General features: G+C 42.2%; 1 protein-coding gene across 3 annotated transcripts in view; it reads left to right on the top strand.

Annotated features, from left to right (window-relative positions):
• PANK1 (pantothenate kinase 1) overlaps positions 1–23653 on the top strand; it is a 31912-nt gene extending 8259 nt beyond the window's left edge. For 2 of the 3 annotated variants that reach the window (XM_081861890.1, XM_081861891.1), the window contains exons 2-7: positions 8941–9293; positions 12693–12946; positions 14120–14296; positions 15656–15779; positions 19278–19403; positions 22076–23653. In XM_081861890.1, the coding sequence (XP_081718016.1) occupies positions 8941–9293; positions 12693–12946; positions 14120–14296; positions 15656–15779; positions 19278–19403; positions 22076–22135 (1094 nt within the window). In that variant the 3' untranslated portion in view covers positions 22136–23653. Of the gene's footprint in view, positions 1–8940; positions 9294–12692; positions 12947–14119; positions 14297–15642; positions 15780–19277; positions 19404–22075 lie in introns of those variants that run through there. The other variant, XR_014156611.1, reaches the window with a different exon arrangement.
• The last annotated feature ends 1656 nt before the right edge of the window (positions 23654–25309 follow it).

Raw genomic sequence — 25309 nt, 5'->3', positions numbered from 1 at the left:
CTCCTGAGGCATCCTGTTTCATTGTGGATCAACCCTTAGCATTCAGAAGTTTTCCCTAACTCTTAGCTGAACTCTGCTGCCTCCTTAATAATTTCCCACCTGTTAGTTCTAGTCTTGCCTTCTGGTGCAGCCCAGAACAAGTTCCCCCTTCTACCTGGCAGTTGTTTTCCATTGTCTAAAAGGTCAAACATATCCAGCTCCTACTGTTGTTCCTCACATAGGATTTGGTTTTTGAACCCTTTGACATCCTCGTCCTCCTCCTTCAACATTCCACAGTTTTATAAAAGCCTTTCCCAGTCGGGCACATTTTTAGATTAGTGGGGAGGGAACTTTGGCCTGCAGATCTATTTAGGGCTGCCCATTTGGCCATTTCAACCAAGCCCTGCCCACCTGTCCGAGATGGAGGAGGTAAGGATCCAGACTACCAGTTGGAGCCAGTTCCCCATCCCTGCAGTAGATATTTTGGACTACAACTCCCACCTGCTCCAGCAAGCACTGGCATGTCAGCTGAGGCTGATGGGAGTTGTAGTTTTTTAAAAAGGCAGGCGGATACTTAGAACTGGGTTGTGCCAGTGCAAGTTCCTATAACCTGGTTCAAAATGAAATAACAACAGTAGTGGACACCTTCTCCCATCTCTCAGGATTTTGTTAAAATAATGAGACTAGGCACAGGAATTGCTAACAAGTTCTTTTGAACAGATGAGAAGTAAAAAGAAGCAATCCCAAACAATGCAATGAATAATGATGGTATGATAATTTTAGATAATATAAAATATTCAGCGATTTCTTTTAAAAGACAGTTGTACAGTGCTAACATTTTAATTGGATTTGTTAATAATGGGTGTGTGACAATTCAGTGAGAAGTTGCCAAGGGTGTGGGGTGGGGTGTAACTTCTCCAATGCCATGGGAATTTCACAGCATTAAAGGCATCTTTTAAATCTTATTTTCAATCCTAAAGGAAGGATGCTCTAAAAAAAAAAAAAACAACCAACAACAATTCCATACCCAAGAAAACTAATAATCTTAGGATATTCAGGTGCTATCCACAAGCTGAAACCTGTGACTTGTCATGTTACAGTTATTGTAATGAAATAAATATTAACCAGTGTGGTACAGTAAGCATATAGTATTGGCCTGGGGTTCAGTTTCCATAATGGTAGTAAGCCAGAATGTCTGGAATCAGAATGGGTTTTATCAGTTTAATGTCTATTATGTATATGAGAGAAGACGTTAAACCCAAATAGATCTATGTACTCTGTTCCCAACGAAATTGTTGCTGGAAGAAATAGAATTGTCTTTCAGAAAGCTTTTGGCCTGTCTTCTTCAATGTGTGCCCCCAAAGGCCTTGCTTGGAGAGTAGGTCAGGATGAGCTAATCCAGTGTGGCAATGGATATATACACATGGCACATGGGAATACATAGCACGTCAGGCGCTGCAACCCTCCAACAGTTTGACTTCACCCCCGAAGGCGCACTCTTCCATCGCCTCCAAGACAGATGGATGCCAACAAGCAATTAACATAACTGCAATACCACTGTCCAGTGTCTTGTTTGTGTACTATAATTTCTCTGCTGCCCTCATGTGGATTTTAAAGCTTGCGTGCCCATGATAGGTCAGTCATATGATTTCCTCTCTGCAGTTCAAATTCCTTTGTGTTGGATTAATGGCTTGCAAGTAGTGTAGGAATTAATACGATTCCTAACACCGGGGGCCTGCAAGTTGTTTGTGCTGACACCGGCAAGCAAACTGAAATGTGCTTTAGGGTGATAGATGGTGAAAGAGGGAAGTCGAAATCCTTTTCTCTGTTTGTCTGCCCCCAAATGGAAGAGAAGAGGCAGCTACTCTCTACACAGAACATAAAACAAGCCCACTGTCAAGAACAGACTGAGTAAACTCTCAGGATCTCTTTGCTTGCTCTTAAAAATTGATAAGAGTGGAAACCCAGGTCAAAATACACTTGCGTTTCTGTTTGTAGCAAGATGTATGTACTTCCCAACAATGGGAGAATCCCTCTTCCTCTTTTGCAAAGGGAAGAGGAAGTGCAAGACACTGAAAGGGCTCAGGTGGGTTCAACTCGTAGCATCTCCAGGAAGGGTCCCCTGCCAGAAACCCTGGAGAGTCACTGCCTGTCAGTGTAGACAATACTGAGCTGCATGGATCAATGGTCTGACTCAAATAAGGCATCTTCCTGTGTTCAGGTGGGTTCCATTTGCGCAGATTATGCATGAGGTCAGGTCCTTGTAGCCATAAGCTATGATCCAGAGAGAGAGAGCGCACCTACTGTGTCTGCACAGGCTGTAGCCTGATGCAGAGTTTGCATTGGCACAACTGGATGTCATTTATTTACACTGTTCACTTTCCTCCCCTCTTGCGTGTCTCAGTAAACAGAAGCTGTGTTTTGAAATTTCCCTGAATTTAAAGTTCACCGTACAGGAATGGTGGAGTAGCACTGAAGTGCAGGTGTAGACTGTGCCAGGCTCCAGGTGGTAAGGACAGGCCTTCCAATCAATGGTGGCCATGGATTTGTATAGATTCAAGTATAGCTTTAAGCTTTCTCATCAGTAGATGAGACTAACTTATGCTGGCTCTGCATTTTCATTTTGGTGAACACCTGTTGCCAGACGAACTCTTTCGCTGTGGTGCAAATGGGCAAGTTCCTTTAATTTGCCATCCACAAATAATTAAGTCGATAGAGCGAGTGTGAATTTACCTGTAATTAGAGTTCTTGGTTGTTTAAAAACCAGGATTTGGTGTAAGTCTGTAATGGGATTAGTGTTATGAGCTTCAGTGCACCATAGTGCAATACGATGTGAGCTTTTGCAGCGTTTAATCTAGATAATCTAAAATATTATCCTGTTGCCGCTGGCCGCAAGCCTTCTGGAGTTTTATGAAAATGACATTGTAAGTAACAACTCCCCCGCCGCCCAAAGAAGTTACCAGCCTGTTGGGGACTGACTGAAAGAATGCATTTGTATGCTGGGTGCTGGAGAGAGGGCAGCTCATTCTGCTTCTATCCTGTGTGTGGAGATGTTACTTGCCTGGGTGACTCACTTGTTTGGGTATAATTTCATGCACCTGCCTGCTTCCAGTCCTTGCTTGCCGATGGGTACCAGGCTAGTACTTAAATACAAGGGTTTCTTTAAAAGTAAGATCTTTTATGTTGCACCAGGTAACTGCAGAAACATATACTGACAGTATTCCCTGGTGGTTTATAGATTAGTCTCCTATCGGGCAGACTTTGGCATGCACTGTGCTGGGGTGCTTCCCCCTCCCCCCCCCAGATACAACAACTTTAACAACAGAGTACATTTTAGTGTGTGAGAGAGCAGGGAGTTAGTTTTGTGTAAATGGTGTAGAACTTCAAATATTACTTGTTGCTGCAGCCAGTTCAAGCTATGAGGCATCATTCTTTCATTCTTTCGCTGGTCAGTAGTACACGTCCTTTGTGAGCGGATGTGAGTTGTGCACCGGCTTTGGGTGGAGGAAATCTGGTGTTATCAGGGGGTAGGCAATAATGGAAAGTCAAGTATGTGTATTCCTAGCATTATGAACAACCTGTCGTTGGGAGCTACTAAACAAACACACCTTGATGTGTTTGTTAAGAGATCATAGCGCAGATTCTGTTCAACACAAATATGGCTTAATCTTCAGCCTTTATGTGCTACAGCTGAAGTCGTTGTCATTTTAAAAAAAATTACGGGGATCAATATTTAGAGTGTGAAATAATCTGGCTCCTGTTTTTGCTTGTTTGTAGAAATGCCAGTCAGAAGCTGATTACTTGGAAATGGGATCACTATGATGACAAATTTTCTTTATGGTATTTGAAGTGCAATAATTAAATTTTGGGATATATTACCCGGTAAATAAGAGAACATTTCTGCCAGCATGGCTTCTCTGTCATGCAACTTTGTCATCTTAGGTTGACAAATCCATCTGGTGAGGGTGTAACTATGATTTTGTGTTGCAATGGGAGAGAAGGCTTTGCAGAAACCTCCCATTAGTTGACAGATTCTTTTGTGTATTACACTAGTAGAATTGAAAAGGAAATCTGTATGGCAGAGGTTTTCAACCTTTTTGAATCCATGGCTTCCTTGGTCAGCTACAGTCTTTCTGCGGCACCCCCGTGGGGCTTAGGAGCCCTGTTATGTCACCCCTTGCCTGCACAGCTGGCAGCCTCTCACCCTTTTTCAAACACCCTACCTTGTGGAGGGTTCCCTCAGTCTCCTCTCCTTTCTCCTTGGGAGTCCTCTGGGCAGCTGCTGCTGCTGCTGCTGTCACTGGTCTCTGAGCTGCCCCCACCCCAAAGAAGAGGTTCCTCCCAAAGGCACCATTTGCCTGCAGAGCTTATAGCCAGGGCTGCTGCAATAAACAGCTGTGCAAGCAGGCACCCCAGGTTGCACGGTACACTGGTTGAAAACCACTGCTATACGTTAAGCAGTTAGACATGCAAAAGGATGAGGTGTTTAGCTTTTTTAACTGTGAAGTAAAACAGGTTTGGAAGCAACAAAAGCTTTTTGTGAACTGTGTGTGTTTGTGGGTGTAGAAGAGCCCTATTTGAAGTTTTCCTTTTAGGTACATAATGTTCTTTAACTCTTAAGGGCTAGAAATTAAAACTTCTATAAAATGGACTTTGAGATGCTCTGGGAATATGAATGAAAGACCTTAAATCCTCAGGGTAACATTACAAACAAGAAGGGGAAACTCATAATAACAATTTGTAATAAGTGTAAGGTTTCATAAAAGGCTGTGGGGAACCATTAACTTGCAATCCTCTGCATGCTTATGTAAGACGAAGCCCCATTAAATTCAGTGGGACTTGCTTCTGAGTACTCATAGGATCAAGTTTTTGGGTTAACATGTATACTATACTAACACTACCTTTCAGTCATAAGGGTACTATCAGTAAGAGCTTAAACATTAGGCTTCTCCTCTAAATTGCCAGAAACGCAGAATGAAAATCCAAAACCAGAAGCTGTGCAGTCTCCAGAAGCTGATTGGACTGAACAACACCCACCGTTTGAATATTATGACAGCAACTATTTGTAGCATGGCTAGTGTTTTGCCTGCTCACCAGTAGGCATTTAGAATCTGAGGGAGCCTTCTAGGAATTTAAAGCACCCTTCCCACTATTATGAAATTGACTATGCCTCTTTCTATGGTCAGCCTTGTCCTAGCAACACAATGGAAATACAGATGAAAATAATTCTTTTAATGAAGGGTTTGGGGAAATGTCTAGGTATCTCTGTTAATTGTATTTGGATTTATTTTATCTGCCTTAGCTCTAGACTGCAAGGTTGATTCCGGTACATCTTTATCTCTTTTTATCTACACAACAGGTTAGATTTATCCAAGAGTGGGTGACATGTCCAGAAAAAGTATAGGAATGGGAGATGGTGGGGAATAGAAATACCTTGGCTACAGCACCGGCTGGGTTTGTTTCTCTTTGAGATTTCTTCATCCTTTGATTTGTAATTAATTGTGTAAACCAAATATATTTAGGTTTTTTAGGCTGCCCATTTGGAGGTTTCAGAGAGAGTGCTGTTGGTTCTTAAGCCCTTCATAATGGCTAGCTAAAAATTAAACTTGAGAATGTTAGTCCACTCCCCCCCCCCCCAAAAAAAACCAGTCACTGGAAGAAGGGACAACATTCTGCTCTTTCCTTCAAATTTGTGCAGAATAGTTGCATTTTTCACTCACTTGTTGCCCCAACTGCTTTGCTATTCCAGACTGAGTTAAATGAGGCCTTGTTTGCCACATGGAAATCACATCCCTGTGTCAGAACAGTGGTACCTCAGGTTACATACGCTTCAGGTTACAGACTCCGCTAACCCAGAAATAGTACCTTGGGTTAAGAGCTTTGCTTCAGGATGAGAACAGAAATTGTGTTCTGGCGGTGCGGCGGCAGCGGGAGGCCCCATTAGCTAAAGTGGTGCTTCAGGTTAAGAACAGTTTCAGGTTAAGAACGGACCTCCGGAATGAATTAATTTTTTTTTATAAGATATTTTATTAAGTTTTAACAAAGAAAGAAATTACATAAAGAAAAACACAGAACAAATAAGCACTCAAACACATAAACATTCAAATATAATTAACAAATGTAAAAGGAAAAAGGAAAAAACAAGAAAATAAGAACAAAACACTAAAAAGATTCAAAAATTTAAAAATAAAAATCCCTCTCTTTAGTTTCTTGCCGTCCATAAACTTATTTCCTTGACTTCCTCACACCTCCCTTTCTTGTATTCCAGTTTAAAATTAATTAGCAAATTCCTTCTTATTAATTTTATCCTTAATTTATCTTTCTTCACATACTATTTAATCCTAATTTTTATCTGATATCTATCCCTTCTTTCATATTCTTATTTTGCCTTTTTTACTAGAACCTCTTCAATTCATCTCAGTGTCATCAACATTCAAAAATTTTACAATGTTTTTGTAGATAGATCTTAAATTTCTTCCAGTCTTCTTCCACCAACTCTTCTCCCTGATCTCGAATTCTGCCCGTCATTTCTGCCATTTCCATGTAGTCCATTACCTGCATCTGCCACTCTTCCATGGTGGGTAAGCCTGTGTCTTCCAATGCTTTGCGATGAGTATTCTTGCTGCTGTTCTATCCTTCTTTAGCACCAATTGGCCGACCATGCCCAGGAGAAAGGCCTCTGGTTTCTTCAGTCCGGAATGAATTAAGTACTTAACCTGAGGTACCACTGTAGTTCATGCCTTGCAGCAGCAGTATCACTTAAAGGGCTCTTAATGCCGCCGCCCCCCGCCTTATCTGGTGCCTGTAGTACCTGCATGCCAATATAGTTCTCTCCCAGAATACACAATGACATTGCAATGCTTCATGCAGCCTATAGATGAGTGGCCTTCTGCCTACTCAGTAGTCAATCCCATTGAAATAGAATCCTAGGCATGTGTACTTCAAAGCAGTGTTAGAAACTGAGATATGAAAGCTAGGATCTAAATGACACCTTAAGCATGGTTATGGGTGTAACAGTGTCTAGGCACACTTTTCTTATAACAAGAATACAAAGCTGAAAATGAATGAACGGCAGCTAAAATATTATGTTCATTTTTCACATGGTCTAGTAGTCCTTCCCCTGACCACCCCCTTAATACTCTTAAGAGGGTCTCTTCTCTAGTCTTCAGAGAGTGGCTGGAAGTGGGGAGGCAGAAAAAGGTCCTCCTTTCCTTCCACTGCAGTTTTAAACTGAAATCTGAGGGCGCAGTACTGTGCCCAGAACTCAGAAGCTGACCGTGCTAAAGAAATTCCCTTTTGCAAAGTGCGCCTAGAACAATGGGAGCTTCAAACACTTCTTCAATGTAAATCCCACTGAATTCCAGTAGGATGTACTCCCAGGATTTTAGTCCTTTATGCTATAATAGATGTGTGGAGCGTGAACATGGGCTTGTGGTGGTTTGGGCGCAGCCACAACACAGAAAATGGATTGTTCAAATTGACTTTCTGTTTAAATGTTTTCCAGTAGCAAATAAATAAATGTAGCTTATTTCAACAACGATGCATAAGCAACACAGAGGATAAATTATGTAAACAGCCCATATGTTTCTGGTGGCATCTTATCCTTTGACGGGAGGCTGTTTTCCATCTGTTTCCTTGTTCAGTTTGGAGCAACTGGTTGGGGCAGGCATGTTCCTAACACCCCCTGTAGCGCTTGTGTCAGTTCCAAAAATAGAACCAGAGGAACTATTTTGGGAGCGTTGTTTCCCCAAAGGAGGGAGACAGGGAAAGCGATTGGCCAGGAAGTGTTCTTCCCTTCCCTTTTTATCCTGGCTCATTCTATTCAGTAATTCTAAGAATCAACCATAATAACATACTGTATACCTGCTGTGCGTAGATCCAGATTTGAGGAGGTGTTTGTAATAAGAAATACGTAATTCTACATTTGTGTGCTGTTCCTTTTGAGTTTGAACGTAAGGCTTAATAATAGGCATGGGTAAACAATTCCATGGGCAGTGAGGGTGGTGTTGGCAGTGCTGCTTTTTAAAAGTAGAATAGTGAGTGGGCTGCATCCTAGAACATAGATATCTGCTTGCTCTTTCTTCCGAGCACAAAGTATTCCTGCTGCTTTGCCTCCATCAGCCCCAGCATTGTGGAAACCTGTGCAGGTTATCATTAAGACGGAAGTTGCTATGGGAAATAGGGTTGGGAGGTGATTGCTTTTCACTGCTCTGTTTTCCATCTATGTCAGGAAATACCTGTATGCTTAGTACTGTGAATGTGCCTGGCACAACAGGATAACATTAATTAAAAAGGGACAAGTCTTTGTCCTAAGTTGCTTACAGTCTAAATTTTAATGAAACTGGGCAGAGATGATAGAGGAAAATAAACAATGGGTGGAAATATTCAGAACTTGCTGACACAACTCTTGGAAAAGTGGTGTGGTGGTTGTTTTTGCAGCCAACTGGGGGTTGAGGTTCAGGGGTTAGGAGAATGCATATTTGTGACCGAGTTTACTGGTTCTAAATTCTAAACTACCATTGTAATAAACAATTCAGTGATTTTGCATGCTAAATATGCATGTCAGGCTCAGAGAGAGAGAGAAGTATGATTTTAACTGTCTTGATACGGTTGCTTTGAAGAGGTACTAAATAAGTAACCAAAATATGATTTGTGCTTTGCTGCTTATTATTGAATTATATCCAAGAGAGGACCTTTAAACTTTCCGTGGGACTCTATCCCTGCTGGAATCCCTTTGCTCCCACCCCCTTCTGTAATGGCATCCTAGGCCACCTGAAACTTCACTTAAAACACACAAACAAAAGCTTTCAGATACATGGGCATGAATATCACTTCCAATCAGCGCCACGTTTCTAAGCTTAATGGCTTTGTTACCCTTAAAGTCCCACCTTTAGAAATACTTTAAGAATGCTCACATTAATTCTTCTTTTTGTCTCCCTTCTATTCCTGTCCCTTCTCCAGCGTTCCCCTGGTTTGGCATGGATATTGGTGGGACGCTTGTGAAACTGGTCTACTTTGAACCAAAGGACATTACCGCTGAGGAGGAACAGGAGGAGGTGGAAAACCTGAAAAGCATCAGAAAGTACTTGACTTCCAATACAGCTTACGGTAAAACTGGGATTCGAGATGTCCACCTCGAACTGAAAAACTTGACTATGTGTGGGCGGAAAGGGAACCTTCATTTCATCCGTTTTCCAAGCTGTGCTATGCACAGGTTCATACAGATGGGTAGTGAAAAGAACTTCTCAAGCTTGCACACCACGCTTTGTGCCACGGGAGGCGGAGCTTACAAGTTTGAAGAAGACTTTCGAACGGTATGTTTTGTTTGCACAATGTCTTGGTTTAAGGAGCTCTTTCCTACCCCTTTCCTGGTGCTGCCAGATCAAATACAGGGGGTGTGTTTGTGTCAGTCAGACCTTAGGACGTCATTGTTTATTTTGTCACTCCAAGCCAGCAAACCTGCCTTTAAGCTTCAATAAGTGCAAACTGAGGAGAGTAGTTAACTACAAGTGCTAACTACTGTCGGTGTCTCTGGGGGGAGAGAGAAAGGAGGCACAGGGGTGGCAATATTTGTTATGCCGTGTTAACACATATACCATGCTCAGAATTTTCTCCTTATATTTATTATTTTTATCAGTATTAAGACTAAATGCAGGAAAGCACAGCTTCGACTCAGCATGCCACACAGCCTCAAACTGTGTATTGTAGTCGGAGTCTGTCAGCAAAGCAAGTTCCTGGTTTTTTGTTAGCAGACATTGGTGTTCCATTGGGGTCAGGTTGACTGTTCCTTGTTGGTGTTTTTGTGGGCATGGAGGTTGTGCAGCTGCCTCATGTTCGGGGAAATGGCTATAGTGTGCTTCTATCTGCAGCTTTGTACACAATCAGATTATGGGGAGTAACTGAATGCATTTTGCAGGTATTCCTCAATATGTGGTTGCTGTATGTGTGTAAAAGATGTGAGGGCAGGGCCGATAGGTTACCACTGAATTATAGGATTACACATCCATGCTTTTTAAGGAAAACTGGCCGCTTGAGTGAGTGGTTAAGAGAGAGCTCAGTGAACTGGTTTTCTGAATCACTTCAAGAAACCATACATAACTGGTGGCGCTACTGCTTTCCTTTCCTCCAAACATGGCTGTCTGCTCAGGTGAGCCGTAGTTGTAGAACTATAGGCATGACACTTAATTTAAAAGAAAGAAAACAATGCTGGATTGCAGGTTGACTTTTTAAAAAAAGTTTCTGATTTAAATAGCTGTATGGAGATCTTGTACTGGGAGCTTTGGTATTTTCTGAAGATTAGCAGGAGTTGCTGATCTATAAATTTTGCAGAACGTTCTTCTCTGGCTGCTTCCAAAACTTTGCCTGAAGTCAGGAAGTCCTGTAAAAAGATGCCCAAACCCCCAATGTAATTTTTCTTTGAGTGATACCAGCTGTTCCCATAGGCACAGTAACTACCATATTTTTCGCTCTATAGGACGCACCCGACCATAGGACACACCTTGTTTTAGAGGAAGAGAACAAGAAAAAAAATTTCTCCCCCTTTCTGCTCAGCGCCCCTTCAGCGAAGTGGCAGGAGAAACGGAGCCCCTTCCATTTCTCCTCCCACTTCGCTGAAGGGGCGCTGCGCAGCTCTCCCTCTCTGCTGAAGTCCAAAGCCTTCAGAGCACAGCACGAGTTTCCGCTGCGCTCCAAACGGTTCATGTGGCTATCCCTGAAGCCTGGAGAGCGAGAGGGGTCTTTGCGCACTGACTCCTCTTGCTCTCCAGGCTTCAGCAAAAGCAACATGAAGCCTCCGGAGCGCGGAGGGAGCGCTCCCTCTGCGCTTTGGAGGCTTCGCGTTGCTATTGCTGAAGCCAAGCATTCGCTCCATAGGACGCACACACATTTCCCCTTAATTTTTGAAGGGGAAAAAGTGTGTCCTATAGAGCGAAAAATACGGTACTTCCTTGGCCTGCTTTTCTTGTTTAAAAGTACAAGAGAAGCATTTGTTTTTCAAAATCACACAACCCCGGAACAGATTCCACTAAGAATTCAGGCAGGTCTGTGTCAACTTACAGTTCTCAGAATGTTTACAGTGTTTGCTGCTGTCCTGAGGCGATGGGTGAGGCAAGGTAAGTAAGATGATACTCTTTCTGTATTGCTTTCTGTGGGTGAGCATGCCGCTGAGGATTATGTAACACATGCATACACGTTCTTTTGTTTTTCACCTTATGGCACCTTAATTCTAGAAGAGAGGTGGGAACGATTATTCTCTGCCGACTTTTGAAATGTCAGTTAAAACCCCCACCCAACACAATTTTCAGAGCATGCATTATACGCAAACAACTGATGTTCCACAGCTATGGGTTTCAGATTGTACGTTTCACTAACGAATGGATCCCTCCAGGGAAGGGATGGTAACAGAGCTGTTTCAACACTGTAACAGAAGCAGCTGATATTTCCAGTCCTGTGATGGACCACAGTTTCAGTTATACACCCTTCATTCATTATGCAAAACTCAATTATATTGCCTGTGTGGTTGTAGAGGGTTGACTAAGAAAACAGACCAGTTCTTGGTACGTGTGTATGTGTGTTTTTGTTTTCATGGTAAAAACTAGTCCTCTTTCCCTACCACCCACAACTATAATGACTAATGGGAACTTCAGTGCAAAGGTGGATTTTTAATTAGGCTCGACTTTTGTGTGGTGTTTTATATTCAACTGCACAAATTTTGTTCAACCTGAGGGATTGGCAACCGTTGGCCAGGGAGCTCAAACCCAGGGTGTGTAATTCAGTGGAGTATTTGCTCTTCGCTGTGTGCATCTCACGGCTGCAGATTTGGTACCTGAGTAAAGTAAGTGGGGATCAGCACCAGAGGTGTGCAAGGCGGAGAGCATATCCCCAGGCTGTTGGTATTCACACTGGAGCAGAGGTTTTCAACCTTTTTGAGCCTACGGCTTCCTTGACCAACTGCATTCTTTCTGCAGTTCCTCTGTGGGGAAACATGCTGCAAGCCTCAGAAACCCAGTTATGTCACCGTTTGCCTATAGAGCTGGCAGCTATATGGCACACGGTTTGAAAACCTCTGCACTAGAGAGAAGGCCTTTTTTTCTGTGAGGCAGTGGACAAAGGCCATGTTGCCTGTCCCTCAAATTTGAAAGGTCACGTTTGTTTTAAAGTTGCTGTTAGGCTGGACTTTGCTGCATAGTTGGATTCTGGCTTTATAATTGCACTTTAAAGCTGGCAACATACATTGTTATGGGAAATGAAAATGTCTGAGGGCAATATTGCTTCTCATAAGTTACAAAAGCATTTTGTTTGACTCATCTCTTGGAAAACAGGTTGTGTAGGCTTTGGGGACAAAATTAAAAACCTATTTGATTTCAGGTGAAAGTGGGATGGGTAGTTCCTTCTTTCGAAACCATTTAAGATTTCCTTTAAAAAACCAAGCAACTATGGTCTGTATCGCAGTGTCTTCAAGGAGTGAAAAACAACAACCCCCAAACCTCGAAATGCACAACATGGCTTGACCTTGTGATGTGCTTGTTTTCATGCTGATGGCCAACCTGCTTGCTTGATTATGAACTTCCTGTGCAAATACTTCTTAATTACTTTAGTGATGACCTGTTGTGCAACTCAAACAGTACAAAGTACTTCAGCAGGGCCTTTTGACTCTTCCATTAGGTTTCTTAACACTGTATCAACGAGTGTTCATTTATTAACTTATCTTCCAGATCGCTGACCTCCAGCTTCATAAGCTAGATGAGTTGGACTGCTTGATCCAGGGCCTGCTCTATGTGGATTCTGTCGGTTTCAATGGCCACCCGGAGTGCTATTATTTTGAAAACCCCGCAGATCCTGAACGGTGTCAGAAAAAGCCTTACTGCCTTGATAATCCTTTTCCTATGTTGCTGGTTAACATAGGCTCCGGGGTCAGCATCTTAGCTGTGTATTCCAAGGACAACTATAAGAGAGTTACGGGGACCAGGTGAATATACTATCTGCAGGAAACAGCTATTGCTAAAAGAAAATACCAACCTGTCTAGATTGGAGGTTCTGAATTGTTTTATTATTTTTACAGAGGGCCTCCTGAAGTCAGGTTAATGCTATCTAAACCTCCTCAAGCATATGTGAGGCAGAAAAATAAAATGCCCCTGAGCTGAGGCTTCAGAGCTAAGGGACACAATGGCACAGCCTGTGATTTGAACCCACCTTCTTCCCCAGAACTACTGAACACACTCTATGGATCTGAGACCAAAGCAGACTTCCCCACTTAATTCCACAGGACTGTTAGCCAACATGTTTGAGCAGAATGTTCTTAAGAGATCTGCAACATTTTGCAGGTGTGATATCAACAATTTATTGCTTTAGCTTAGCTTGAAAATCAGATTCTTGAAAAGTATTATCTTCAAACAGGGTGTCTCCACAGGCATTTTCTTCTAGAAATCAGGTACTGCTCCTATCTTCCTTCCTGCAAGTCTGACAATAGATTGATTCACACAGAACGATAAGGCATGGTCAATGGCTTATCAGGATTTGAACAGGATGCTGGTGGCAACTGCTTGATCCTTCCTGCTTCCCTCCCCTGGTACCAGCAATAAGCCATGAAACACGGCTTGTCATTGTGGTTTTTTTCTCCTGAAATCACTGTTGCTTGCCAACATGAAGCTGTGACTTCTTGTTGGCTTTCTGATCATGTTTTTGGGGGGCCAGTGGGAGAGACAATCCCAGATTTCGACATAGTGACAAACCAAGGATTTATGACTTGTTACTCCTGCTCTGACCAGGGGAGCCATGTCTGATTACGTTTGAACAGACCACAGTCTTCAGATTACAACCAGATGCATCATACCTGAAACTATCAAGATGCAGTTCCTCCACCACCCTTTAACCAGTGCATCATAGCGAAGTTTCAATTTGAGGGCTTTCTTGAAGAAAGGAATTTGAAGCTTGCCCAGAGAACAGGCTATTTAGGAATCCAGGCAGTTGCTACTAACAATTATTATTTATTAAAGTTGTTAGTTGCTTTGAAAAAACCCAAACAAAAGTAACTCAAAGTGACTTACAACAATAAACAAATAACACATATACAGCAAAACCAGCATAAAACAAAACAGGAAAATCTGCAAGTTGGCTGAAATGAGTCTTCTCTTCCTCCTAGTCTCGGTGGTGGTACATTCCTGGGCCTGTGTTGTTTGCTGACTGGCTGTGAGACTTTTGAAGAAGCTCTGGAAATGGCAGCTAAAGGGGACAGCACCAATGTTGATAAGCTGGTGAAGGATATTTATGGAGGAGACTATGAACGGTTTGGTCTTCAGGGATCTGCCGTAGCATCAAGGTAAATATCAACTGGTCACATATAAATGAGTTATTGCAGATGATGGGAGATTACTTAGATCAGGCTTTCCCAAACTTGGCTCTCCAGCTGTTTTTGGGACTGCAACTCCCATCATACCTGACTACTGGTTCTGCTAGCTAGGGATAATGGGAGTTGTAGTCCAAAAACAGCTGGAGAGCCAAGTTTCGGAAATCTTGGATTTAGATATTGAGAGCCTAACAACATGTTGCATGCAACCAAACCAGAGTAGGTAGCTATTTTGTTCTTCAGGAAAAGCTGCTTCAGGAGGGACAGTTAGGAGTAGAAAGAAGTGTGTGTGCTTTGCGTAACCATTTCCTTACCTGTTGCTTTTCTCTTTCAAATTGTCCCTGCTAAGCTTTTTCCCTGCACATTTGAAATACCACGAGGGTGGGGGGAGGGGCAGATCACTGGGGGTTAATTTGGAGTGGATAAGAGGTTTTGTGGAAAAGGTTTTGCATGCGTTTTGCATCAAATTGGACCCTCCCGAAACAGTTTTCCTGAAAATAAACTTTGGTTGCCTGTGTTTGTATTTAAAATTATAGCTGGGCCTCCATGTGTAATGCTTATGTGGGTATAATTAATTATGTGTACTGCTTAGGACCCTAGTTTGATTAATTTTAGCTCACTTGTATCATATCGCTTTGCTTTCAGGATGTGTTGCTTGTACATTAATCTTGCCTTGAAAGGAATTTTTCCCTTCCTCAATATCCAACAGCTTCTCTGTGTATTTCATACCAAAATTAATAGCCTTTAAAGCAGGGCTGGCAAACTTCTACCTGCGCACCTGCCCCCATGTGTGATGACAGGTGTGGCACAGGTAGAGAGGCGGTTGGATTGGCTGCTTGACTGTGTTCCCCATGGGGAAATTGATCATGCAGTGGATCACTGCAGAAAACAGGGTTGAACTTACCATCTGTCAGCTGAGAGGCGAGGAGTTCAGCCCTACTGAATTGGCCGTGTGACTTGAGTTCTCCATGTGGAATGCACTCGCGCACTGATCCCTGCAGAAACCTTTGTCAGCCGTTTGCTGGGCGTAGGGCTGTCAGAGGCCCTTGCACCATGGTTCCCAAGTACCTGACAACCAGCTGACTGTCAGGCAATTGGGAAGCGCTGCACAAGTGACGTTATCAGGTGAGCAGGACAACCCATGCCAGCCATATGATGTAAAGTTGTCTGCTTACCTGTCAAAGTTGGCCTCTGTGTCTGTGTGCGTGTCTTGCATCCTGCAATGGTGACGCCTGTTTGTCCCGGGCAAACTACTGAAAAATGTATTTTTTAGATACCTTGACCTTTCTGAAAAATGTAAGAAAGATCATATCCTCTAGTATTATCACACAGCTTCGGCAACATGATGAGCAAAGAAAAGCGAGATTCCATCAGTAAAGAGGACCTAGCAAGAGCGACCTTAGTTACCATCACCAATAACATCGGCTCCATCGCTCGGATGTGTGCTCTGAATGAGGTAAGAACATGCTGATTAGCAAGCTTTGGAAAGCTGCTGTTGTGCTACTGTGTTACTTTGATCTCTGGTTTTCCATTAGTTAAATACCGAAGGATATTTTTTTGCAGTGCACACCATGCTCTCATGTGAAGCTTTGACAGAACGATCCACAGAGTTTTCTTTTCAATAGCTAAAACGAACAGAATCACAGTGCCTCTTCATTCATACACAGTGCTTGACGTCTCCTGGCGTATTCTTATAGTTGAGCACCAGCAATGGAATCCCACCTCTGTGCAAAGCCTGCTTCTCAGCTTTGTCCTCTTAGACCACCAATATTAACAGTGTAACCGTGTGAACTGATGTGGTGGTGAATGAGGCTAGTAGTGAATACTACTTTGTACACTGATAGGTCCTTTGTGTGAAATACTTCCTGAATGCTTGCTGTCGAATTGGTTGTCATTCATTCAAGCATTCTGGATGATTATTATTTTGGGCTACCGTCTGGAGAATCCTGTAGCGTCCAAAAACACCTCTACATTCTTTTTAAGGTCAACCCACAAGAGCTTCCAGTCATATTCTTATGCCTGATGGAACCTGGTTTGATAGTGATGTTGACTATGGCATGGCACCTTGGAAGGTGTGCATTTGTTAACTTGACACCTGCAAGTTGGCCACCAGTGCAGTGCAGAGCTAGGAAGAGCATCACTGTTCAGCAGTGACGCTCAGTGGTGGCTTTTGGCAAGTCAGCACCTGTAGTTGTGAAGCCAATACCTCTTGCCAAGGGCATCCTTCAGCCATTGAAACAGCAGCTGCTCCAGTGTTTACTTTCTTGTTCTCTACCTATTTCCCCCCCCCCTTTTGTGTTGTTTCTAGTAGACTTATGAGTCTGCGGGCAGGGACAGTTCTTACCTATCTATAGTTAACATTTAATGTAAGCTCCATATTTTACCTCCTGTTCATTTAATGGGTGCGTCACTTGTTGAGGCAGGTAAACTCAACAACAATGGAATACTCCGTTGCACATAAAAATAAAAATTTCATTATTTATACCCCACCCATCTGACTGGGTTGCCCCCAGCCATTCTGGGCTGCTTCCAGCATATACAAAAACACAACAAAACATTAAACAATAAAACTTCCTAATACAGGGCTGCCTTCAGATATCTTCTAAAGGCTGTATAGTTACTTATCTCCTTGACATCTGATGGGAGGGCATTCCACAGGATGGGCACCACAACTGAGAAGGCCCTCTGCCTGGTGCCCTGTAGCTTCTCTTCTTGCAGTAAGGGAGGGAGAGAGAAGGAAAAGACACAGGTTCACTGTTTTGACAACAGCCACATGTCTGCCATAACTTTGAGGCATTTGGTGGAGTTGCAGAAGTCTAATATATAACAAACCCAGCAAATCCAGTACATACGAATCAATTTGTTAATTGCTTCAGTGTTGGCGACTGAGAACGTCTTTCAATATTCCTGAATATAAGAAACCTTTCATATCGAAGTATTCTTAGAAGCTTCTCGGGGAAACAAGTAGTCTTTCTCTTTGCTTTCAGCTTCTTTACAGTGTTGCCTTGTGGCATGGAGTTCAAGCAGCATTGTACAGGGCTATCAAAGCATAGAGAGTTAGCTACAGTGAGCAACACAGGGTACATTTAAAATGAAGAGACTTATCGCCACTTGTAGCCTGACATACTTGGTTTTGAAAGAGGATGATGGTGATTTGCTTCTGAAGGCATGAATATCATGAAGGAACTTGTGATACGATACAAATATGAATAGATGGGATTGCACAGATTCAGATAAACTGTTACTATGAAATTGCTATTATTTTGCTACGTTATGAAATTGTTGCTATGTTATTGTTTTGCTGTGTTATTATGAAACAGTTTTTGTGGTGATTGTTTGAAATGCATCCGTTGCTTTGTTGTAAGCCACTTTGAGCATGATATGTGTGCGGAAAAGCGGCATACAAATAAAGGAATGAGTTAATGAATTATATTTGACAGAGAAAAAAATGGATTTTAGGGTTCTGTGCTTGCACCTGCATCCCAATGGTCTTCTGAACCAAACAACATTTTTACAAAGGTCTGGAGTTTGTTAATCTATGGCTCATTTCCTGTGTTCTTCCAAACCATTATTGCTACCTTAACAGAGAATTGAACATGGGAAGCTTGCCTAATACAAAGCCAAACTTCTGTGCCTCTGTTAGGTGGAATGCAAGTAGCAAATTGTTCTTTCCTCCCTAAGCTCCCCATTTTTTCTTAAGACCATGGTTGAGCCATGTACATTTTTACACAGTAAGACAGCTAGCTAAATACATTGTGTTTATCCCTAAGTCATCATAAAAATGAAGCCTCCATGTTTCTATAAACATTTAGGATTTTTGCTTGTTTGTTTTAAAAAACATTTCTAGAAGCTTAAGTAGTAAAGGGCATGGACTGTGTCCCAGGTTTCGCTCAAATCAAGTTTCGCTCAAATCAAGATGGGTGGCCCTAAATGGCCATCACTTAGCTTCAGATTTGGGGATGGAAGCAGCACCAGCCCACTTAACAGGGTACTCGTAAAGATAAAAATGTTCTGTGGAGGTTTCAAAGAGAAGTTCAAAAAAGCACCATACAAATGCCAAACCTAAGTATTTTCTGATTTTACTGACTGGAATGTCGGAAAAGCACTGAGTTGTCAGGGGAGGCAGACTTCAGATGTGCTTGATTAACACCAGTCCTTATCACATTAACACCTGAAAGATTTCCAAGCAAAAAATAACTTGCAGTGATTCATAAGAAGAGGCTGGTGCTTATTTAGTCATCCAAGCCCCCAAGGGTGTTAATTGGACTGTCAGTTTGGGACTGAAACTGCACTATTGGGATAACACTTTGACCGCCCTAAGTAGTGTGAACTTGAACAATTTTAGCTGTCCTGTTCTTTCCAAAGCAGATCAGTCATGCTAAATACTGATGGGTGTGTGTAGAGGACTGGAGCCCAGAGTGTCTCTCCCTTGCTGTTTTCTTCCTTAGTTTGTTCATCTCTCACAGAATACGTATCACAATATGTACGGGTGGGAGAGAAGATGGGATGGTATAGTTTTTTATAGGCTATCTGGAGGACATTTGGTAGGTTGTGTTATCATGAGGGCTGCTTTACTTAAAAAAGGTAGTTGCTAAGTGAAAATCATCCACAACCTCCCTAGGGGGTCCATCCCACTGTCAAACAATTCTGATGGTCTTAATAGTACTACAGTCAAACCTCGTTCGTTCGAAAATGGAGCCATTCAGGAGCAGAGGTTTGACTGTACAGAAACTTCAAAACATTGCCCTCAAAAAGTGTTCTAGTTTAAGGGGAAATGTTCCACTGATTTACAATCCCATTGAAATAAGGTAATCTAGTTTTGATTGTCTTTCTGATGCTTTACTGTTAGGAGACATCTGATGAACACTGAATGAATATCATAGCTGTCAATTCCATAAGTTTTAAGCTAAACATGGCACCTTGTTGAATGTATATATTTTCCTAATTTTTGCAGAACATTGAGAGGGTGGTGTTTGTCGGAAACTTCCTGAGAATAAACATGGTCGCTATGAAGGTACTTGCATATGCCATGGACTACTGGTCAAAGGGACAACTCAAAGCTCTCTTTTTGGAACACGAGGTAAAGACTGTTCAAAAGAAATATGTACAGTGGTGCCCCGCAAGACGAACGCCTCGCAAGACGGAAAACCCGCTAGACGAAAGGGTTTTCCGTTTTGGAGGCGCTTCGCAAAACGAATTTCCCTATGGGCTTGCTTCGCAAGACGAAAATGTCTTGCGAGTTCCTGCGGTTCCCCCCCCTTTTCCCCCCTTTTCCTAAGCCGCTAAGCCGCTTATCAGCTGATCTGCTGATAAGCCGCTTAACAGCTGATCGCTAAAAGCCGCTAAGCCGCTAATAGCGCTAATCCGCTAAGCTGTCAATGGGCTTGCTTCGCAAGATGAAAAAACCGCTATACGAAGAGCCTCACAGAACGGATTAATTTCGTCTTGCGAGGCACCACTGTATATGTAATTCAGTTGATCTGCTAGTGAAGTCATGGTTTGAGTTATGATTGGACTTTCTCCAGTTCCCAAAATGTAAATAGAAAGACCCATTCAAATATAGAGGTGATATCTGCCATTGTAGTTTATGTGCAGCCAGCCAATGATGATGGGAAAGAAACACTTTTAATTTGGGATATTTGATGGGTCTTAACAAAACTGTGCTGGGGTGGGGAAAGACTGTGAACTGTAGAAGTTGAATAGGCTTCTTAATTAGTATTGAAGCAATGGAATGCAAATATAAAATCTTTTGTGTTATAGGGTCGAATAGGTGTATTTGTAGTTAGTTTTCATGAACACAGGTGCTTGGTAGCGATAGATCCAGGGAGTTTCTGGCTACATTTGCATGTTGCACAATGCTATCATTTTCCAGGACATGTACAAGTTTCACATAGTTTTGGGCTTGCATGCTTCCTCCTCACATCTCTTCCTGACAGGTGGCTTTCATTTCTTTATTGCAAAATTTCATAATCCACCCTTTGTCCAAAAATGAATTTCAAATAAATTTAAAATTGCAAATGTGCTTTCACATGGACACTACAATGAAATTAAGAGGAATAAAAGAATTCAACCAGGTATAACAAGCATAATTTAAAATGCCAAATAAAACAAAAACAGAAAAGACAAAAAAACTGGCTCTGAATAGAATACATTGCCTGCATCAGGGGCACTTCTTCCTCAGGACAACAATTCACAATCTTTTGTGTATTCATGATGTATTGCGTGGCGATTCCTGCCCCCTCCCACAGATGGAATAAATAAAGACACCGGACACCATAATTTAGGTTAATGGGCGAAAAATGGCCACAACTTTATTGATTACAGGTAAGAGCGGTATTGGCTTTAGGCATTGGCCCTAACAGACTATCCGGTCTAACCAGGAAGGGTTAAGCACCAACAGGGGGAGCCCCCGAGATGCACATCCCGAGGTGCTCCCCAAGGGGTTACCGCTCGGGAGCACCCTTTAGGCCCTAGCTTCCATAGGTTTCGGACGAGGCGACGCCCCCCGGAGTCTTTTAACGAACTACCCTTCAAGATTTGGGGGAGGTGATGGCGTTCCTCCCCCCCCCCCGACTTCATTTGCATAACAATACCCCTGCCAATGTCTAACCGCCCAAACCAAAGGTGTTGTGACGTTTTACTACGAGGTAGGCGAAAAAACCAAGTGGCTTCTAAAATACAGCCAATTAGCCAAATGGAAAAACTCCTACCAGGCCCCTTGCGGCGACCAGCCGAAGCCCATAGCAAAGTCTGAATGCAAACCTAGAGGGCGGGTGGGTGGGAAACCGCAGCTGCTGCAAAGAAAGAAAAGGGTCGAGCCGGGGCTGCCCCGACCTTAAATGCTCCTTCCTCTCCACATAACCCTTTCTGACTCTTTCCAACATTGTGGAGAAAACTGCTTTACTCACATGGTGAAATGGTGCAAACAATTCAGCACATAGTTACGGTTCTCACGCTGTGTTAAAGTAGTTTCCAAATGGCACCTGTAATGCATAAGAAGCTGGGCCATGTCCCCCCCCCCCCATTTATCCAATTGAGAGTAGAACGATAAAGCTATAAGAAACTGTGAAATCTCCCTTAGGGCCTGTTTCCATACCACAACATACCGGCAAGCTTAGATGTCCTTGTGACTCTTATAGTACACTTATAGTAGTCTCTATCCACGTCCTCAGGCCTTGTACCCAGCGCCTTACTTACAGCTCAGTGCAAGTAAAATACAGGCAAGGAAAATTACCTGTTTATGTTACGATGACTCTCTTCCAAGGGTCCAAACATTTCTTCCACTGGAAGAAGTTCCAAATGACATCCAGTGACATATGCATGCAAATAAAATCAGTTCTGGCTTTTGTGTAAAAGCCTCATGTCCAGTGTACTTGTACAAAATGTGGAATATTTATGTCATCTTTTACTGGGCCCAACTACTTTTAAGCGTTCAGAACTTCTGAGAACAGCTCTACTGAATAGACAATATGCTTGCTTGCTGCTCCCAGCATTCACTTGAATTTCCAGTAGAATTGGCCCTGGCTGGTATGGATTCCTTCCTCTGCTCTCAAACAGCACTGTATTTTGTTTTGCAGTACCTGCTTGTCTGATGTTTCAGATGTTTTCAGACTTGCACCTTTGTTTAAAGAGAGAGAGAGAGAGAGCGCATTTGTTTTATGTTGTGCTGAACTCATTGACTCTGTGACAATTGGTTTGAGCTCAAATAACATTACGTACTAACGCCTTCCTCTCCTTTCAATAACTTTGAAGGGTTATTTCGGTGCTGTTGGGGCCCTTCTGGAATTGCTCAAAATGACAGATGATCAATGATGAAGCCTCCAGGAGCCCAATGCCTGTAGAAGCTGCTACAAGACGGACAGCTGCTAGGAGGATGGAAAGAAGCCATGATGGACACTCTTACCTGCTGGATTTGTAAATAATAATTTAAACTCCTTTTAGCTGATCTTTTAACTTTAGGGTTGGACATTAGCTTCAGAATTCGTACCAGGAATCTAAAAGAGAAAAGAGGCATTTTTAACTGTATAAAACATTTTTTAAAGACAAAAAAATGTGCAATGTGGCCAAACATGGCAGATTTTTATGGATCGTATCTAAAAAGTGGATACTGTGTGGGAAATGGACCTAAGATATGTGACGACACTGGTTTTATTTTATTATTTTTCTTCTGGGGTTTACTGACCTAGTGTGATATAATTATTCTTTTAGTAATTGCTCTAGGAGATTTTTTTTATTAAATCTTTCATGACGTTTCATGATTGCTGTTGGTTTCAGGTGAAACCGCAAAACTAGTATAGTGTGAGCAGTAAAGTAATGAATCTTGTTGCCTTCATTTTTATTATTATTATTAAACTGTGTTTCCATCTTCCCCAAACTTTATTTGACTGCCCATGTTGTCATCAAATCCACCGAAAATAGGAAGAAGACCTCAATCTTTCCTTTCAGAAACTCGTGCACAATGAGTTAACTATTCCTTGTAGCACCGGAAATCCTTATTTGTGGTACGCTGAGCTGGGGAAAAAATAAAATATTATTGGGCCATGGGCAGGAGGAGGGCTAGTTCCCACAGTCTGCAGATGACGTGGTAGACCTGTGTTCTTACATACCTGAATGCACCTGCATGCAAAGAAAATATCTCTTCCCCTCTCATGCCAGCATTCTACATGCAGATGTATTTTTCTTCTTTTTTCATATGGAGAAGTATTCAATCCTGTGAACCCCCACCTGAAATCTGAAAATGGTACAATCCAGCAAGTTTAACCATCTCCTCTGCTGTTTGTGAGAACTGGACCTTACTTAAAATACATTTTTAGTATGCTGAAAAGTTCTTGGGCTGTTACAAGACGAATACTATGCCATATATCTGACACTTTTTAAAATTTCAAATGTGTCAGACCACATGTTTAGTATTAATGCATACTATTTCTTAGAAGTTCTTGTTGATATTTACCACAAGGAACAAATGACGTAGTGGTATAAAATGTTCAAATTTTAAAATGTTTCAGTGATTTAACTAGATGCCCTGGCTGATCAACTACAAAAATTATGGACCTCGCAAAGAACAGATTAATTTCCTAAGTTCCTTTTTCTACCTTGTTGATTCACATTGGAAAGACGGTTCTGTTTTTGCAAAATGTCCGTCACGTGATGGCGGGGGACGACACCATTAGCTTTAAGGAGCAAACGTTTTCTCTAATAAATTTGAATTGTTTGTTTGGAATACAGTATTTGATTTCTTTACCTTGAAACCTTTAATAAATTAACACTAACTGTTCACTTACCTGGCTGAAATAAAAATAATCCATTACTGTTGTGATGGCTTTGAATGCATCCGTTGCCTCCTTTTCATTTAAGAGCTTTACAGTCCTGCTTTTCTTTTCTTTTTAGGTTTTCATTACAGGTGCTTATTTGTTGGATTGTTTAAAAAAATGCAGAAGGGAAAAAAAAGAAAAGGCAGCTGAACACAACACCCAAAGGTGGACAATCCAGTTCCACACCTAAATCCCTGCCATTATACCTAAAATACTGGATTTAACATTTGTGGGCGGAGTTATAAAGTAGCATTTAGGAACACCTACATACATTACAATAGGTATATGGACAGGATGAGCAGCAGCATCGATTAGTCTTTTCAGGGTGGGGGAGGCATTTAGAGGCTGAACAAATACATGAATTTAGATACAGTACTTTACATGTTGTCTAACAAGCAACTCTGGAGCTGAGTATATATGTCCAGCAAACCCTGACAGAACAATGCAAAAAGCAGCAGGAAGTTTAGGCGATGCAGAGAAAGTAATTTACTCTTGTCTTTTGGTGACACCCGCCCCCAGTCAGAAAATGCCTCTTGTGTTCTCTCATGGAGGCCTCTTCAAATGCAGTACAGTGGTACCTCAGGTTAAGAACTTAATTCGTTCCGGAGATCCGTTCTTAACCTGAAACTGTTCTTAACCTGAAGCACCACTTTAGCTAATGGGGCCTCCTGCTGCTGCCGCGCTGCCACCGCACGATTTCTGTTCTTACCCTGAAGCAAAGTTCTTAACCCGAGGTACTATTCTGGGTTAGCGGAGTCTGTAACCTGAAGCATCTGTTAACCTGAAGCGTCTGTAACCCAAGGTACCACTGTATTGTTAGACAAACCTCTTTCTTGCATGCTTTAATTCTTCCAGTAGAGGGCATTGTTGGACGGGAGTTTGAGGTTTTTCAAACACGTCTCTTGTGGGATTTTGTGATTCATAAGAACTTCCAAAATGCTTTCTGACAGAACGTGCACAGTTTGTTTTTATTTTGTAAGAAATAATAATAGACAAGCTTATTCTCAGATTCAAAGGCAGATTTAAAAAAAAATACAGAATGTGTTGTGTATATAAAGGGCCAGAGAACGAGAATTGTGTCTCTACTGTACCCCCAGACTTGGAGGTCAAATGTCTCCTTGTAGTGGCTCTTCGCTGGACGTTCAGTCAAGAGTCTTTCCCAGCCCTGAAGAGCATTGTATATGAAGTGGTGAGAAAACCGGGCTGCAGCATAACGGCAGCGCACAGTCCAACTGGAGCTTGCTTCCACAGGAGGCAATGATGGCCACCAGATTGAATGGCTTTAAAAGACAAATTTGTGGCCACTAGCCATGGTGGCTATGCTCTGTTCCATACTTTGAGGCAAGAAGGTTTCTTAATACCAGTTGCTGGAAACCACAGGAGGGCAAAGTGCTCATGTGCTCGGATCCTGCTTGAGGTTTTCTCACAGGCACCTGGTTGACCTGATTCGCAGTTAACTGTAATAGTCTGTTCACACATGTAAGTCACCCCCACTGTTTGAGGTCCTCAGATGATAGAAATACTTGTGTGAATCAGTTCTGTGTCAGCCCTTCATCTGTAACATGGGGGTAATAATGCCAATCCGTTTTTGAAAGTTGAAGGATTTTCTGAAGTGATTGTATGGAGGGGTGCTACATAAATGCTAGATTCTGTTAGTTGGTTTTGAGGCAATAAT

The sequence above is a fragment of the Podarcis erhardii genome, assembly GCF_964252035.2.
Source record: "Podarcis erhardii genome assembly, chromosome: 5".
Taxonomy (NCBI): domain Eukaryota; kingdom Metazoa; phylum Chordata; class Lepidosauria; order Squamata; family Lacertidae; genus Podarcis; species Podarcis erhardii.
The sequence above is the reverse complement of the archived record's forward strand: the minus strand, read 5'-3'. Positions and strand labels throughout refer to the sequence as shown.